The sequence below is a fragment of the Drosophila suzukii genome, chromosome 3 (genome assembly GCF_043229965.1).
Source record: "Drosophila suzukii chromosome 3, CBGP_Dsuzu_IsoJpt1.0, whole genome shotgun sequence".
NCBI classification, from domain to species: Eukaryota; Metazoa; Arthropoda; class Insecta; order Diptera; family Drosophilidae; genus Drosophila; species Drosophila suzukii.
Genome location: NC_092082.1, coordinates 85606061 through 85620534, shown reverse-complemented (window position 1 = coordinate 85620534; position 14474 = coordinate 85606061). Strand labels below are relative to the sequence as shown.

Below are 14474 nucleotides of genomic sequence, written 5' to 3'. Positions count from 1 at the left end.
TCAATGATCCGCCCTATCGGCCAGCGGCAGCGTAGTTTTATCTTAATGCCCAGTGACACCAGCCATCACCCATCAGCCATCAGCCGACATCGGAGCAAAAACAGCAGCAGACGCTGCAACAACTCCGGGCCACGATTTTTTGGCTAAGTGGGTTTTACTGTTTCGCCATTGTTTACGAGAGTTTCGGGCACGCGGACGGGACATCCCGGTGGGCAGTGAAGTGGGGGGCAGCGGGCCACGTTGGACACCTCTCCAGTATCTTATCGTAATCACAGCTACCGTGTTGACTTACTTTGATTACACTTTTCAGCAATTGACAATTTTAATTGGAGCTGCAAAAGGTTCATCCTTATCGACCCACACACGATTCACACGGATCTTGACAGGCACGGGCAAGACATTAGTATTTACTCCAAGTTCTCGTATCATTATAAAAAATGAACTGGTATGGTTTGATATATTAAACTTATTATAATCTTATTTTAAAAAATTGTTTATAGATTGTAAAGTAAATGTTATATGTATCATACAATCATGACCATAAAAGGGTTAATGTACCGATTATAGCTTGTTGAAGATCAAAGGCGGCAACCGCCAAAATGAAATTAAAACCACTTCACTCTTTAGTAATAATTCTCAGGCACTTTATTGAGATTGTACGTATCTATAAGTACGATGTTGTAATCCTACATTAGCTACATATTTTAAAAAAGTACCTAAATAAACTATTTGTCTTCGTTTGATTGAACTTGCTCTGATTTGTGCACAGCGTTTACGAATTGCAATTGAACACATGACGTACAAAACATAGGTGATACACATAGAGTACTCGGTACACTACATAAATTCGTGGCGATAAACAAGCTTACAAGTATTCCGTAAGTACAAGGCAATAGGTAATTCGTTAGCGTTAAGTACGATTGTGTTATGTACATAATACTTTCAGTTCTTATGATCTAACCCTTAAGCAAGTCTACAAGTAGGTGAGTGTGCGTCTCAATCACTGGGACCTCTCCTCCATGGCCAGTGAGATGTTAAGATCCTCGGCAGCCGTATCATCTCCCAAGATTTGTTTGCTGTAGCTCTGCTCAGCCGCCTGTTGCAGTGCGGAGGAGGTGGCCGCTCCAGTGTTGTCCACCAATTGACGAAGGTACCCTCCAGGTCGCTGCAGCAGCTCGTAGGGATGTCCCAGCTCCCTAACCTCGCCGGCATCCATGACCAGTACTCGGTCACTGTCCATCACAGTGTGCAGTCGATGGGCTATTGTCAAAACAGTACAGTGGGCGAACTTGGAGCGGATCGTCTGCTGGATAAGCTTGTCGGTTCTGCAATAAGGGAATAAATTTGTTAGCATAAATGATAAATCATGGTTACTTCTTGGTTACTTACTCTGGATCAACGTTGGCTGTGGCCTCGTCCATAATCAGTATTTTATTGTGCCTCAGAATGGCTCTCGCCAGGCACACCAACTGCCTCTGACCGACACTAAAGTTCGAGCCTCCATCGTACATGCGACAGTTGAGTCCACCAATCAAGGTGGACACATAGGAACGTAGCTCCACATCGCCCAGAGCCTTCCACATCTCCTCATCCGAACGCTCGTCCATAGGATCAAGATTGTAACGCAAAGTGCCAGAAAACAGAACCGGATCTTGCGGTATAATGGAAACCTGACTACGCAGATCGTGTAGGCCAATATGCTCAATGTCCACATCGTCGATTCGGATCATGCCCTCGTTGCAGGCCAAACGGAAGATGGACTGGATGATGGACGATTTTCCGGCGCCAGTGCGACCCACAATGCCGATCTTCTCGCGCGACTCGATAGTGAAGTTCAGATCCCTCAGCACAGGTGCCTCCTTGGGTGAATAGCGCAGCTTAAAGTTGATGAACTCGATGCGTCCCTTGCTGGGCCACTCGGTCTTCGGCTTGAACTTCTCCGGCGTCTCCAACGGCGCCTCCGACGGCTGCTCCGTGTACTCCAGCACTCGCTCAACGCTGGTCATTTGATTCTCCAGCTCCGCCGTCTGTCGCATGCCCCACTGGCACATGCCCGTCATCGTGGTGGAGTGCAAAATGGCTAAGCCCACGTCGCCGCTGTCGAATTCGTTTTTCAGAAGCAGGAAACTGAAGGTTACCGCGGTCATGTAAACGATGCACAGCACGTCCGACCACAGGGCAAAGGCACGGGTGCAGGAAAGGAAGAGGAACCAGGCGGAGGTGTTGGTGTTCTGGTATTCGTGGAACTCCAGCTCCAGGGCGCTTTGGGCCTGCAAAGCTCGGATGGTGGTAAGACCCTGAAAGGTTTGGTTTGTCAGCGAGAAAACCGGACTGCGAGCTGTAAGATAGATATACAGGGCTTAATTATGTCTCAAATATTCATTAAAAGTTAATGCTGTTTAAAATTAATTTGTAGTCATTCGATAGTGGATAAATAACCAAAGTTAAGGAAAGTCACGATCGGAAAAACTGATCATAAACTGCTGTTTCAAAATATATGTATAGGAATACTAATCTTTAATTAGTTACAAGTTCTATTAGAAGTTAAGGAACGTGACAATTGCTAGATTCCCCAATTAACGAGTATTTTGACTTACATATGGATTCCAAGCGCTTTACACTGCGACTTGTATTTACATAGAGATAGCGTATCATGCCCAGAATGGTACCAATAATGGCAGCCGGAACCAATAGCCAATAGTTGGCAATGGCCACAATGATTACTACGCCAGAAACATCGATAATGAAGGCCAGGCAATCCAGCATTGTGTGCGGCAGATCAGTGTCCACAGTGCGTATATCCTTGGAGAAGCGATTCAAAATTCGTCCGGATGAGTTCGTGTTGAAGAAGTACATGCTGGCTCGGGTTATTCCCCTGAAGAGTCTGTCGTGCAAATGCAGCGAGATGCGCAAGCACATCTTAAAGAAGCCAAAGGTGCGGATGAGGTACACGATCAGCGTGGCGCCCAGTATGGTGGCATAGAATAGGACGAGCTCCTGACGGACGGCAGCCTGAATGTCGCCGGCTGCTAAGGGTGCGATAGAAGGATCTGTGACGTTAAGAGGCAGCGTGTCGTTGACGGGCGTCGTATCATTTTCTTTCAGCAGGGTGGTAGTGCTATTAGCAGATATTTGTTCTTCCCAAATAACCCTGAAAATAAATGTTTCAATTAACATACTAACAAAATAGTTAACAAAATTGCTTACCATCTGGACAAGAAGTAATCCACTCCAGTAAGCATAACTCTGGCGCAGACGAACAGCGAGATAATTATGCCCAGCAGGAAGGTGCTATCCAAGGCCTTGATGTACGAGGCGTAGACGTGCATTTTAATGGAGCCCACGGTCTGTTGCTCCTGGTTGAGCTCCTCCACCTGCTCGTCCGGACGAAGCAGTGGGTTGTGCTGGTGTTCCATGCTTTTCTCGGAATCGCTACGCGACAGAAAACTGCTCACACTGTGTGTGTCGATGCCACTCTCGTCGTGCTGCGTCTGCTCGAGGAACTGGAACTGGCGGGAGCGCTGCAACTGCTGGTAGCTGCCCTGGGCAACAATCTTTCCGGAGCCCATCAGCAGCAGGTGCTCGACATCGAACAGATACTGCACCTGATGGGTGACCAGAATTCGTATCTTGTTGGACAGAAAGTCGCGTATGCATCGATCAAAGATGTGCTTGCCCACATGGGTATCCACAGCGGAGAGTGGGTCATCCAGAAGATATATATCCGCCTTGCGGTAGACTGCTCGAGCTAAACTCACTCGGGCCTTTTGACCACCACTGAGACTCACTCCGCGCTCTCCAACGACGGTCAAATCTCCGCGAGGCAGCAGTTCCATATCCCGTTCTAATCCACAAACCTTCACCACCTTCTTGTACCGCCTCTCGTTGTAGTCCTCCACAAAGACGATGTTATCGCGAATGGTTCCCTCGAAGACCCAGCTTTCCTGGGAGGCATACGAGATCTTGCCATGTACCATGGCCTCGCCCTTATCGATTCCCACTTCGCCCAGCAGGACATTCAGGAAGCTGGATTTTCCAGCACCCACGGGTCCTACGACAGCAGTCAGCATATGATCTTGTATATCTGTGCTGAAGTCCTCAATCGCACAATTGGCTTGGCCATCATTGGCGTCCCATGAAGCAGATACATTTTTCAGCACCACACATTTTTTCGTTGCCTCAGGATCGTAATCCCTCAGGCGATTGTGGTGCACTTGGCCATTGGACAACAGCGAGCCATTCAGCTCAACGTTCTTCTGTTTGTCCTTCTTGGAGACTTTACGCTTATTTTTGACGGTTTGATGATTGGCTTCTAGGTTTATGGGAACCTCTGCTCTGTCCCCGTCCAGCAAGAATTCCTTGCAACGCTTCGCCGAAACCAGAGCCTCGGCAATAAATGTAATGGACATGGGCCAAAACGTAACCATTGAATCGTTGAGCATGTTGAAATAGGATGACACCGTGTACACCTTTTGGGCGGTCAGGGGATCACCCAGGTAAACGTAGGAGCACAGGGCCAGGAACACAGACAGCGGCGATATCATGGAGGTGCAACCGAGGGCCGCATGAATGTAGGCAGTGCCCCGGATGGCCTTCACCTCCTTGAGTCGCACCTCTGCAATAACCCTGGCAAAGCTCTTCTCCCACGCATACATCTTGATTACTTGGATGCCCTGGATAATCTCGTTCATAAGCTTTACTCGCATATCCGTTCGCTCCGCCGTCATTTGGCGATAGTATGCCGCTTTCTTGGCTGCCCACGCTTGCAGAGGGATAAAGCTGAGCATGAAAGACACGCCTATCACAGCCGAAATTCCAATTTCCCGGTACATGAGGAAGCCAATCAGGATGGACTCCATCGGTCCCTTCCACGTATCGTGTAGGAAACATAGCGCCACATCGAAGCGGCCAAGATCATTGGACAGAATATTTATGGCTCTCCCTCGAAGACCATCGTTACTACTGCTTTTGGACACCTGCAGTACCTTGCGATAGATGAGTCCCGAGAGGGCCAGACGCAGCTTGGTGCCCACTTGGAAGATGTAGAAGATGAAGGGGTGGAATGTTATTACAGGCACTAGCATGCAAATCACAATTCCCATGGCGAACAAATACGCTGTCCGCTCACTGATATCCGTCTGATTTGTGGCAAAGTAACCGACAAGACCACCCAGGAACAGGGGCATGAGAGATCTGAAGAAAAAGTCAATTGGATTAGCTAATCCGTTTCCATCAAACGCAATTTCTACCTACTTGCAAATCGTTTCGCTTATGGAGAAGGCCAGACCCATGGGGAGGAAAATCTTGCCGTATGCTCGGAGGATCATCCTCACCACGCTGGGATTACTTCGCTTTAGCTCATCGTCCCACAGCTCTGCAAATTTATTGGTCACCCTTTCGCTATCCAGGGTCTTTCTGTGCTGATACAGCTCCTCGTCCGTCAGCGGACCCTGGAGGCCCCGTTTGAATAGATCTCGCATCCACCTGAAAGCGTTTAGGTAATGGGTAAATTAAGATAAGTTTATAGCAGTTAACAATGTAAGTCCTAACGAAAACTATATTGAAATAAATAGCTTAATTAGCAGTTAAACTAGAGCCACTGAATACGTAATGGTTTACGATTCCTCCATAAAAGTTTCACAGAAGACCTTTAAATGTTCTGTTAATGGGGGAGACAAGATTAGATTTTTTTGTTAAGCCCAAAGATTTTATATGATTTCCTGGTCTCTATTGGTATTTAATTAAGTAAAGTCTATGTAATGACAACCCCAATTTAGACATCTAAAGAAATGTTGTTGTTAGAGGGAACTCCTCTGATAAAACATAGACGAGTATTGCAAACAAAGCAATTTTCCTGGGAATTTCGTCAGACCCACGATCTGCGAAAACCCCCGAGACATTGTTAATTAAACATTTGTAGTTGGGTAGACACTTGCACATACAGTGGATACTTGGTTTAAACCCCAGATGTTTCAGATGTTAGTTTTAAATAGCATTTTCATGTACATACAATGGCATTGTTAATCTAACTTCGATTCCTTCATACATAGATTACCATCAATTTCAATCATTAATGGTTTTATGTGTGTAGTATATGTGAATATCAACACGGAGCTATATTGGCGTTAATTGATTGGTGTTAATCAAATGAAGTTTAGATTCTTTATAAATGTATCGGATAGTCTACCCAATCGATTCTTCTAATAGATTTCATTGCTTCAAGTGAGTACTGTAAAATCATAAGAAAAATGGCAACCGAACTCCACGATCTTAAATTAAAACCTAGCTCATGTGACAGTAACGTCTGTAAGATCGTTAAGTCTTTTTTAATAATTTTCAATTCAATGCCCATGCATATATTATACATCTGCCGATAGAGGCATTCAAATCTTTGTAGTAAATGTGACATTGAGTTCTGAATTAAACTATGAACGTTATCAGCCCAAGTTAGACTATGAACGCTTTGTTTATTAGAGGAAATCGTAATAAATCCCAGGAGGAAATCGTAATAAATCGCGGGAGCCAGCTCCATCTGGTTGCTATTGGCAAGCGTTCATTGTGGACGACAGATAAAGATGTAACCTTGTGGGCAACAATGACATTTAATAAAACTGTGCCGTCCAATTTAATGGATGTTCGTTCTATTTCTCATTAGAATCGCCCGTGCACCTTATCGTGCACCACTGAACTTATTGGCTCAAACAAGCTAATACAACTAAACAAATTATAGATAGGCGCGAACCCAATAAAACCTGATACTACAATATGGTAAGAACACGTGCTACAGCAAGGTTCATATAATTTACCGTAAATAATGTGCTCATGACTAGGGAATGACTTTATGTCTGGCTAGTCGTGTAAACTTACCAGAAGCTCCATTGTGAGAAGAAGTTTGCTGTGGTATAGGGATTCTTTGGGCGCACCACTTTCCTTCGGGTGCGGTTCATAACTTTGGGTTGGGTTCTGTTTCTTGGGTTCCTGGGTTTGGGGTTTTACCGTTATGCTACGGTACTGATTCACTCGCACGCGGGCGGGGGGCGTACGCTTTCTCCGCTCCACTCCTCCTCTGCTCTCTCCTGTCGAAATGAATGGTGAAAATCAATAATGCATAGCCGGCAACAACAAATCGGTTCTTGAATTTCAGTTTTTGAAAGGTACATATATAAGTATGTACATATATGTTGTCTAGGTCGAGGTCAGCAGTGATTTATCCACCGTTATCCACATTTACCGTTTTTTGCGCCCGCAACGTTGACAAAGATCTGGCTACTGCGTCAAAGATGAGTTGTAATTTGCTCGTGTTTTGGTATATATATTTGGTATAAGTACTATATGCTAATTAACAGACGTCTGGCACAACAACAAAATTTGGGGCTATGGGGATTTACACTAACATTACGCGGAAAGAGCACCCGCACGGAATAACAAAAAAAACCTACTGAGCTGGGAGAGAGAAATCGTACAGCTTTTATACTTGACCGAGAAGTCGGACGTTGCCACCCAGTCGCATTTTTGTACCCTGTATTAGTTTGGGATATTGGGTATTCTATGATTTAACAATGTATGTAACGGGCAAGGTGAAAGCTTTTCTTACCCATAAAATATAACCAAATACAACCGATCTAGTCATTTCCGTTAAACAGAGGACTGGATATAAAAAACTAGGTAAAATGGTGTAACCCCTAGGAGCTTAGGTCTTCTTTTTTCCACCGCAATGATGATCAGACAGTGCGAAACTTAAAGATTCGTTTCAAATTGTTTAACATTTTATACTTGAAGAACCCACTTATTTTAGTATGTTAAAATCTATCCATAATAATACCCCCGACCTAGTACTACTGGGTATCTCGAGGTCGACACCATACTTCACAGTGGTAAAATTTGTTATTTGATTTAATAGTCTATTTATTTTAAAAATTCCTGTGTAACGTGAATTTTAAAAAACAGTCGCAGGTCATAAAAGTATTAATCATATATATGTATGTATGTATAAAACTTGTTGAATGCTTGTTGTCAAACATCAAGCTCCATGGCAACACACAAGGGCGTGTCAAAGGGGGTCTAATATTTATTCCAAGTCTGGTTTGTTTATAAAACCTATCATACTATCATTTTATGACAAACAACGTGGGTTTTATTATAAGTCTTGACAAAAAAATTTAGTTTTATTTAATTCTAAAACATATGCATTTTACTTTGGGGCCACAGTTCCCCACTTTCCCCCACTAATACGCCCTTGTCAAGAGAGCAATACTGAAAACTGAGAGAGGCTACTAATTTAAAAACGAGCAATTGCCTAGCGTTGTGAAATCGGTTTTGTGTTTGGGAGGAGGTTCTTTCGACGGTTGGCGAAACAATCTTGTTTGATCGAGAGTTCTTGGGAGATAACCTAAGTTCGGCCCCCGCCACAGAAGCGTCACAGGTAATCTAAAAAATTGCGGGGGGATCCATAAACCAAAGTACACATTATTTACATCTTGTACGATGAACATTTTATTGTTTAATAATTACGGATTAGCATTTCGTGTTTTTTTGCTGATTAGTACCTCTCGTGAAAAGTATGCAAGGTTGAAAATCGAACAGGGTTTACTTAGATAATGACAAACAGCATGCCCATTTAGTCCTCGATGTACTCGAAGGGCTCTGGGGGCTCCGGCTCCTTCTCCTCGTCGTTCATGGGTCCAAAGGCGGCAACTGGCTCTACGAGCTCCTGGTCCTCGGCTTTGCCAGTGTGCTGGAACACAATGATTCCACCAATGGTGACATCTTTCAGGGGCTCATACGATTGCCCATCAATAATGCTAAGGACCTTCAGTTGCTGGCGGAGCACGCGGGCGGGATTCTGCAGGATTTCGGAGGTGGGCTCGGGCTCCTTCTTTTCCTTCTTTTCTTTCTCTTTTTCCTTCTCCTTTTCGCTGCTGGTGCCAGCCACCTCCTTGTCCTTTTCCTCCTCCTTCTTCTTTTCTTTCTCTTCCTTCTTCTTGGGCTTCTCCTCCGTCGCCGGCTTCTCCTCGGTCTTGGCTTCCTCGTCCTTCTTGACCGCAGCGCCCTCCTTACTGTCCTCGTCCACATCCATCTTCTCGTCCTCCTTTTTGTCCGCATTCTCTCGCCTCTTCTGGCGGGCGGCAATGGACAGAACAGCGGTGGCCACCTTCTCACGCTCCTCGCTCTTCTTCTCCTCCAGTGGGGCGGGGTAGGCATACAGCGATGGCTTGGCCGCCGACTTGTACTCCATCTTGGGCATCTTCAGGTCGGAGTTCAGGCCAATCACGCAGGTGGGTGTGAAGGCAAGCGACAGGGTGTGGGCCAAGGGGAACCAGTACCAGTACTGGGTGAAGGCCAGCATGCCGACCACCGCCTGCAGGTTGGTGTGTCCAGTGCGGGATTGCAGGGACAGGGTGGCGTTCCTACCACCAGCATCAATAATGCCTGCAAAAGTCAAATTTAAAAGCGCTCAATCAGAAAGTTCTGTAGAAAAGTGATTGTTTTAGTGATTGCTTGGGGTATCTTTTTATGAAATGCAATAAACTTAAGAATCACAGATACTATTAGTATCAAATGGAATTGCATTTTTAGTAAAAACTTATCTTATCGCTATAGTAGCCGGTAAAATGCCAGACAGTAGAAGCACATAATAGGTGTGAGAATTTTATTTTTAAACGTTTTGTATATTTGTAAGCCACGCGTTAATTTTAAATGAGTATATTTATAGAGAAAGTAAACAATAAACAAGTTGGTGCCTATTCAACAAACAACAAAAATAATAACAAATAACTATGAAACTATATTGTACTGGTCATTCCGAACTAGACTTCTTTTATGAGTTACAGAATTCTGCACAGAGCGATTGAGAGTGTGATAAAAATACTTAAGAAACTGACCCTTTAAATCCCCTAGATAACATGAAAGCGATAGAAAATTTTAAATGTTTGCTTACCCTGAGCCAGAATAGCGCCATACTTGGCCATCACATCTTCGTGTTTGTTGCTAATGACCTCCGCGTACAGCTGGCGGAAGAAGGTGGACTTGGGACAGCTCTGGTCCGTGTGCTGAATCAAGATCATGGCCGAAGCAATCAATGCACCCTGGCGCACGAAATTGACGGGATCGAACTTCACCATTGGTTCCAGCAGGGCGATGGCCTCGCGCAGTCCTGTGCCGGCACATGCGATACCAAGAGCCATTGCGGCTCCGTAACGAACGTGCGGGTTGTAGGACTCGGCCAGGAGACTCACCACCGAGGGACACTGTTCCGGAGTTCGGAACAGGATGAAACCGATAGCAGTGACCGCAGCGCGTCGGACATCGTCATTAACATCGGAGACGGCCACATGGAGAAGCTTGCGGATGGCCTTGTTGCTACCAGTTCCATTGTATGCCATAGCTATGGTGTACATTCCCGAGCGGCGCAGAACGGGATCCTTATCGGTGGACAGGCTTGTTACCAAGGGATCGGCCTCCTCCAAACGCGAGAACATTGTGAGGGAGATGCCCACGGCCAGGCCGCGTAAAATCTTCTCGTGCTGCGTTTCCTGCGCATACGACACCATGTCCTCGATGGCCTGCGCGTTCTTGGAGCCCAGCATGACCATGCCCATGGCGATTCCCGCCGCCTCTCCAGTGACCGCGTCATCCTGGTACAGATTGAACTTGAGCTGCTCATACAGATCCTGGCGATGAGTGCCCATGCCAGCGAGACCCAGTCCCAGGCAGCCACCATGACGCACATTCTCGTTCTGGGCATCCTTCAGCTGTTGCAGCAGGTAGTCTATAATGTTAGCTCCGTGATTCGCGTGGATCAAGCCCAACGCATACAGGGCACCACCCTCGGAATAACCTGAACTCGGACCCGCCTCCTTTGGCAGATAGCTCTGCATGAGCGCCAGCGAGTCCTTCTCATGGCCCCGATGGATGACTCCCAGCGAGGCGGTTGCCGTCAGCTTGGCCCAATTCGTTGCCCTGGCCAGCCAGTCGAGATTGTCGCGCAGGAACTGGTCGGAGGTGGTGCCGCTGTGCATGAAGGCGTTGGCAATAACAGTGGCTGTGTGGCAGATGGACACACGAACCGCTTCCTTTGTGCCTCGCAGAACCTGCAAGTCAGCGTGGTTGCTGCGGATGAGGAACTGAAGCTGCAGGTCGATGGAAACCTCGCCGGAGAGGATCGATATAAGCTTCTCAATGTTCTTCTGATGAAGCTTCTCCACCTCGTTGAGAGAATCGATTGTGCGCTCCACCTTGTCATCAGCTATGTGGTTAAAAAGTGATTTAAAAGTATTTCTAGAGATTGTTTTAGACAATGCAGCTTACCTGGCTTTTCCTCTGTGATATCTTCGTCGGACTTGGACTTGTCCCCCTCCGACTTGGCTCCATCCTCGGAGCTTGTGCCCTGGGGCTTGAATGTGCTGGGCAGGGCGGTTGGAATGGGAGCGGTGTTTTTCAGGTGCTGCAGCACATTGCCCAGAAACTCCTGCGTGGCAGACTCGTACAAGTCAAAGGCAATCTGGTAGGCCATCAGATTGTTGGTCTCCACAGAGGAGCGTGTGAGGGTGTCCAACATCTCGGCCACGGCGTACGGATCCTCCAGGAAGATGAGGCACTGACACATGTTCACGTAGTCGGGAACACCAAGATCCCGGTACAGACTCACCAGGCAGCGCAGCACCTCGTTGCGGAAGCCGCGGTTCTGGATCAGGGACATGGTCACGTTGTAGGCGTATGCCAGCATGCCACGCACATCGTCCGACTTCATGATGGCGTCCTTGAAGGTGTCCATGCGACGTGTCTCCAGAGCAATGCCCAGCGCCTGTCGGAACTGGTTGTCGTCCAGGCAGCGCTGGATCATCCTGTTCACAATTCCCTCCAGTCGTTCGTCCACGGTACTCGCCTCCTTGGGATTTTCAATGAACTCCACCCTTTGGGCAATGTAGAAGTCGATGCACTTGGCAATGATGGTTTCCGTGTACTCATTCCGGGCATTGACGTCGAACAGATCACCTGCGCCCAGGGCGTACGTTAGGGCGTCCTCGAAGGAGCCCAAGTGGTAGAACACCTTGGAGGCCACCATGCCAGCCAGCTTGTTTTCGGGGAAGCTGCGGTCCTCGTGCAGCATCTCGATCTTCTCGATGGACTCCGAGATCTCCGGCCAGAACTCGTCCACGATGTTGTCCAGTTTTTTGAGGGCGAATACCTTGAGATCCGGCATCGGCTCATCGAGTAGGGAAATTATCCCCGCGGCGGACGTAAGACTCATTTTCCAGCTGCGTTGTTTCCAGTCGAAAGTATGTTCTAGAAATTTCAAATTGACATATGTTTTACTTGGGCTTGAAATGTTATCTAGTTGTATGACGAATGGTAAATATTTTGCGTACTAACCAACAGTTGCACCGTTTCAATTTACAATTTTCTTTTGTGCCGAAAAATGCTAAATCACTCGAATCACAGTGTGACCTTGCCGGGGAGGTATAAAAATACCTGGAAAACAGTGTTGGAAAATAGCTAGATGAAAAATAAAATAGCTAGATTTAAAAGCTTAATTTAATATCAAGGGTACTCTGTTGTAACTGTTGCATTTTGAATATTTTTAGTTGCTCTTACTATACTTATAATTTTACAAATAATTTCAGACAAATTTGACAACTTAAGAGTAGAATTTTTAACAATTTAACTGCAAAGAGAATTCCTTGCACCTCTTGGCTTCTAAAATGTTGTACCTGTTGTCAGAGGTTGTTTTTTTTTTAGAAACCGTTTTATCGTTCAATTCATGCAATCATTACTGAAATTGAAGGAAATTTAATTTTAGAAATCTTTATAATGGACCGTTTGGCGATTGGTTGAGCAGGCCACTTGATTGCTTTTTGACCCACCAATTACCTGGGCACACTGCGCATCGCATCACAACAAAAAACGCGCGAAGGTTCGGGCAGAAAACGCTAAACATCGCGGCGACAACATCCTCGCCAGCAACGACCGCATCCTTCGCACCACAGTAAACACCCGGAACACAAGCGCGCAGACATGCTCTTCGAGGATCAACATATGTCCGTGGACAACACGCCGCAGAAGGGCTCCGGCAGCCTGAATTCCTCTGCATCCTCCATTTCGATCGATGTGAAGCCCTCGATGCAGAGCTGGGCCCAGGAGGTTCGCGCGGAGTTTGGCCATAGCGATGAGGTAAGTGACAGGATGGATGTCAGACCCCAGAACCCTTTCACACAGCAGCTACCTTTGCGTACAGGCATCCAGTTCCCTAAACAGCAGTGCTGCAAGCTGCGCTTCCTTGGTGAAGAAGGAGTCAGCCGAGATCAAAGAGGAGCCCATCGAAGGCGATGGCCGGAAGATGGCCTTTGAGTTTCTGGACGGCGTCAACGAGGTCAAGTTCGAGCGCCTGGTCAAGGAGGAGAAGCTAAAGACGCCCTACAAGCGTCGCCACTCGCACACTCCGCCCAGCAACGAGAACAGCCGCTCCAACAGTCCGAACAGCAGCAACTCCTCGGCCAACGGGGATGCAGCTGCCCCCAAAGGGGGCAATAACCAGCGTCCGAGGAATCAAAACAAATCCACCAGCTTCCGGGGCCACAAGGAGGAGAAGCGGGTGCGCCACAACAGCTACACATCCTCAACCTCGTCCTCCTCCTCCTACACCGAAGCCGATCCCGCTGTACTGGCCCGTCGTCAGAAGCAAATAGATTATGGCAAGAACACGGCTGCCTACGAGCGCTACTCTGACATGGTGCCAAAGACTGAGCGGGCTCGCGAACATCCGCGTACCCCGAATAAGTACGGAAAGTACAGCCGTCGTGCCTTCGATGGTCTCGTGAAGATCTGGCGCAAGAGCCTCCATTTCTACGATCCGCCCACCCAGCCAAATGCCACGGCCAAGAACGACAGCAATTCCGACTCGGATTCGGACTAGAATCTTGTTATCAGGCCGGGCTACATTTTTCAAATATAACTTGGGGGTCTACCTACTTATTATCAGTCTAAGTACAAATTCAAGCTAACTAAAACTATGAATTAAACACGCATTTTCAAGTTGCAAGGCCGTGTGCGGAAAATTGTTACCACAGATGTTTTGTTGAATAAAATGGCGTCTTACAAGATCTTGGGTTTTCTACCTTTTGCTACCTGAGAAGGTCCTTGGGATTTCGGCAAATTTTCCACAGCGCCGGCCGCTGTTAATGCGCATATTGCGTGGAAATACGATTGACCAACTTGGGCTATTATATGACTTTAAATTTAGGATTTCATTTCCTTGGAACTTGAAATAAAAAGACGTGAAGGTCCTGCGGGAATGGGACCTTAATTCTTTCTATGACGATTGGTTACAGTGAAAATTACAAGTATAGATTTGAAGATGCACCTTTTAAAGGGGTAGATAGGATGCACAATTTAAACAACATGCATTTTTTTCCCATATTCTAAAGATTTTAAAGCTTAAACCCTACAGAAAATAAGTCATCCTTATTTTAGAGACA

General features: G+C 46.6%; 3 protein-coding genes across 3 annotated transcripts; 1 reads left to right on the top strand and 2 right to left on the bottom strand.

Moving 5' to 3' along the window:
• Positions 1 to 622: 622 nt before the first annotated feature.
• Positions 623 to 7442, bottom strand: rdog (red dog mine). The gene is made up of 7 exons (XM_036818694.3): positions 7232 to 7442; positions 6868 to 7076; positions 5254 to 5484; positions 3208 to 5193; positions 2598 to 3151; positions 1390 to 2338; positions 623 to 1325 (listed from the first exon to the last, which is right to left on the bottom strand). The coding sequence occupies exons 2-7, from the start codon at positions 6945 to 6947 to the stop codon at positions 1001 to 1003; spliced, it is 4125 nt and encodes a 1374-aa protein (XP_036674589.3). The 5' UTR covers positions 6948 to 7076; positions 7232 to 7442; the 3' UTR covers positions 623 to 1000.
• Positions 7443 to 8466: 1024 nt separating this feature from the next.
• Positions 8467 to 12496, bottom strand: Rpn2 (Regulatory particle non-ATPase 2). Its single transcript, XM_036818359.3, has 4 exons — positions 12373 to 12496; positions 11308 to 12285; positions 9938 to 11245; positions 8467 to 9429 (listed from the first exon to the last, which is right to left on the bottom strand). Exons 2-4 carry the CDS (start codon positions 12248 to 12250, stop codon positions 8618 to 8620), a joined length of 3063 nt encoding a protein of 1020 aa, XP_036674254.3. The 5' UTR covers positions 12251 to 12285; positions 12373 to 12496; the 3' UTR covers positions 8467 to 8617.
• A 377-nt stretch (positions 12497 to 12873) lies between these two features.
• Positions 12874 to 14099, top strand: Slbp (Stem-loop binding protein). The gene is made up of 2 exons (XM_017080972.4): positions 12874 to 13170; positions 13235 to 14099. Exons 1-2 carry the CDS (start codon positions 13015 to 13017, stop codon positions 13910 to 13912), a joined length of 834 nt encoding a protein of 277 aa, XP_016936461.3. The 5' UTR covers positions 12874 to 13014; the 3' UTR covers positions 13913 to 14099.
• Positions 14100 to 14474: the final 375 nt, after the last annotated feature.

Bases quoted from the DNA above. Each gene is read 5' to 3' on its own strand.
- rdog (XM_036818694.3), bottom strand. From the start codon at position 6,947: ATGAACCGCACCCGAAGGAAAGTGGTGCGCCCAAAGAATCCCTATACC. The intron at 5,485-6,867 runs GTAAGTTTACAC...AAACGCTTTCAG, and splicing joins TTCTCACAATGGAGCTTCTG to GTGGATGCGAGATCTATTCA. The intron at 3,152-3,207 runs GTAAGCAATTTT...ATTTATTTTCAG, and splicing joins GATTACTTCTTGTCCAGATG to GGTTATTTGGGAAGAACAAA.
- Rpn2 (XM_036818359.3), bottom strand. From the start codon at position 12,250: ATGAGTCTTACGTCCGCCGCGGGGATAATTTCCCTACTCGATGAGCCG. The intron at 11,246-11,307 runs GTAAGCTGCATT...TTAACCACATAG, and splicing joins TATCACAGAGGAAAAGCCAG to CTGATGACAAGGTGGAGCGC. The intron at 9,430-9,937 runs GTAAGCAAACAT...TGACTTTTGCAG, and splicing joins TGGCGCTATTCTGGCTCAGG to GCATTATTGATGCTGGTGGT.
- Slbp (XM_017080972.4), top strand. From the start codon at position 13,015: ATGCTCTTCGAGGATCAACATATGTCCGTGGACAACACGCCGCAGAAG. The intron at 13,171-13,234 runs GTAAGTGACAGG...CTTTGCGTACAG, and splicing joins AGTTTGGCCATAGCGATGAG to GCATCCAGTTCCCTAAACAG.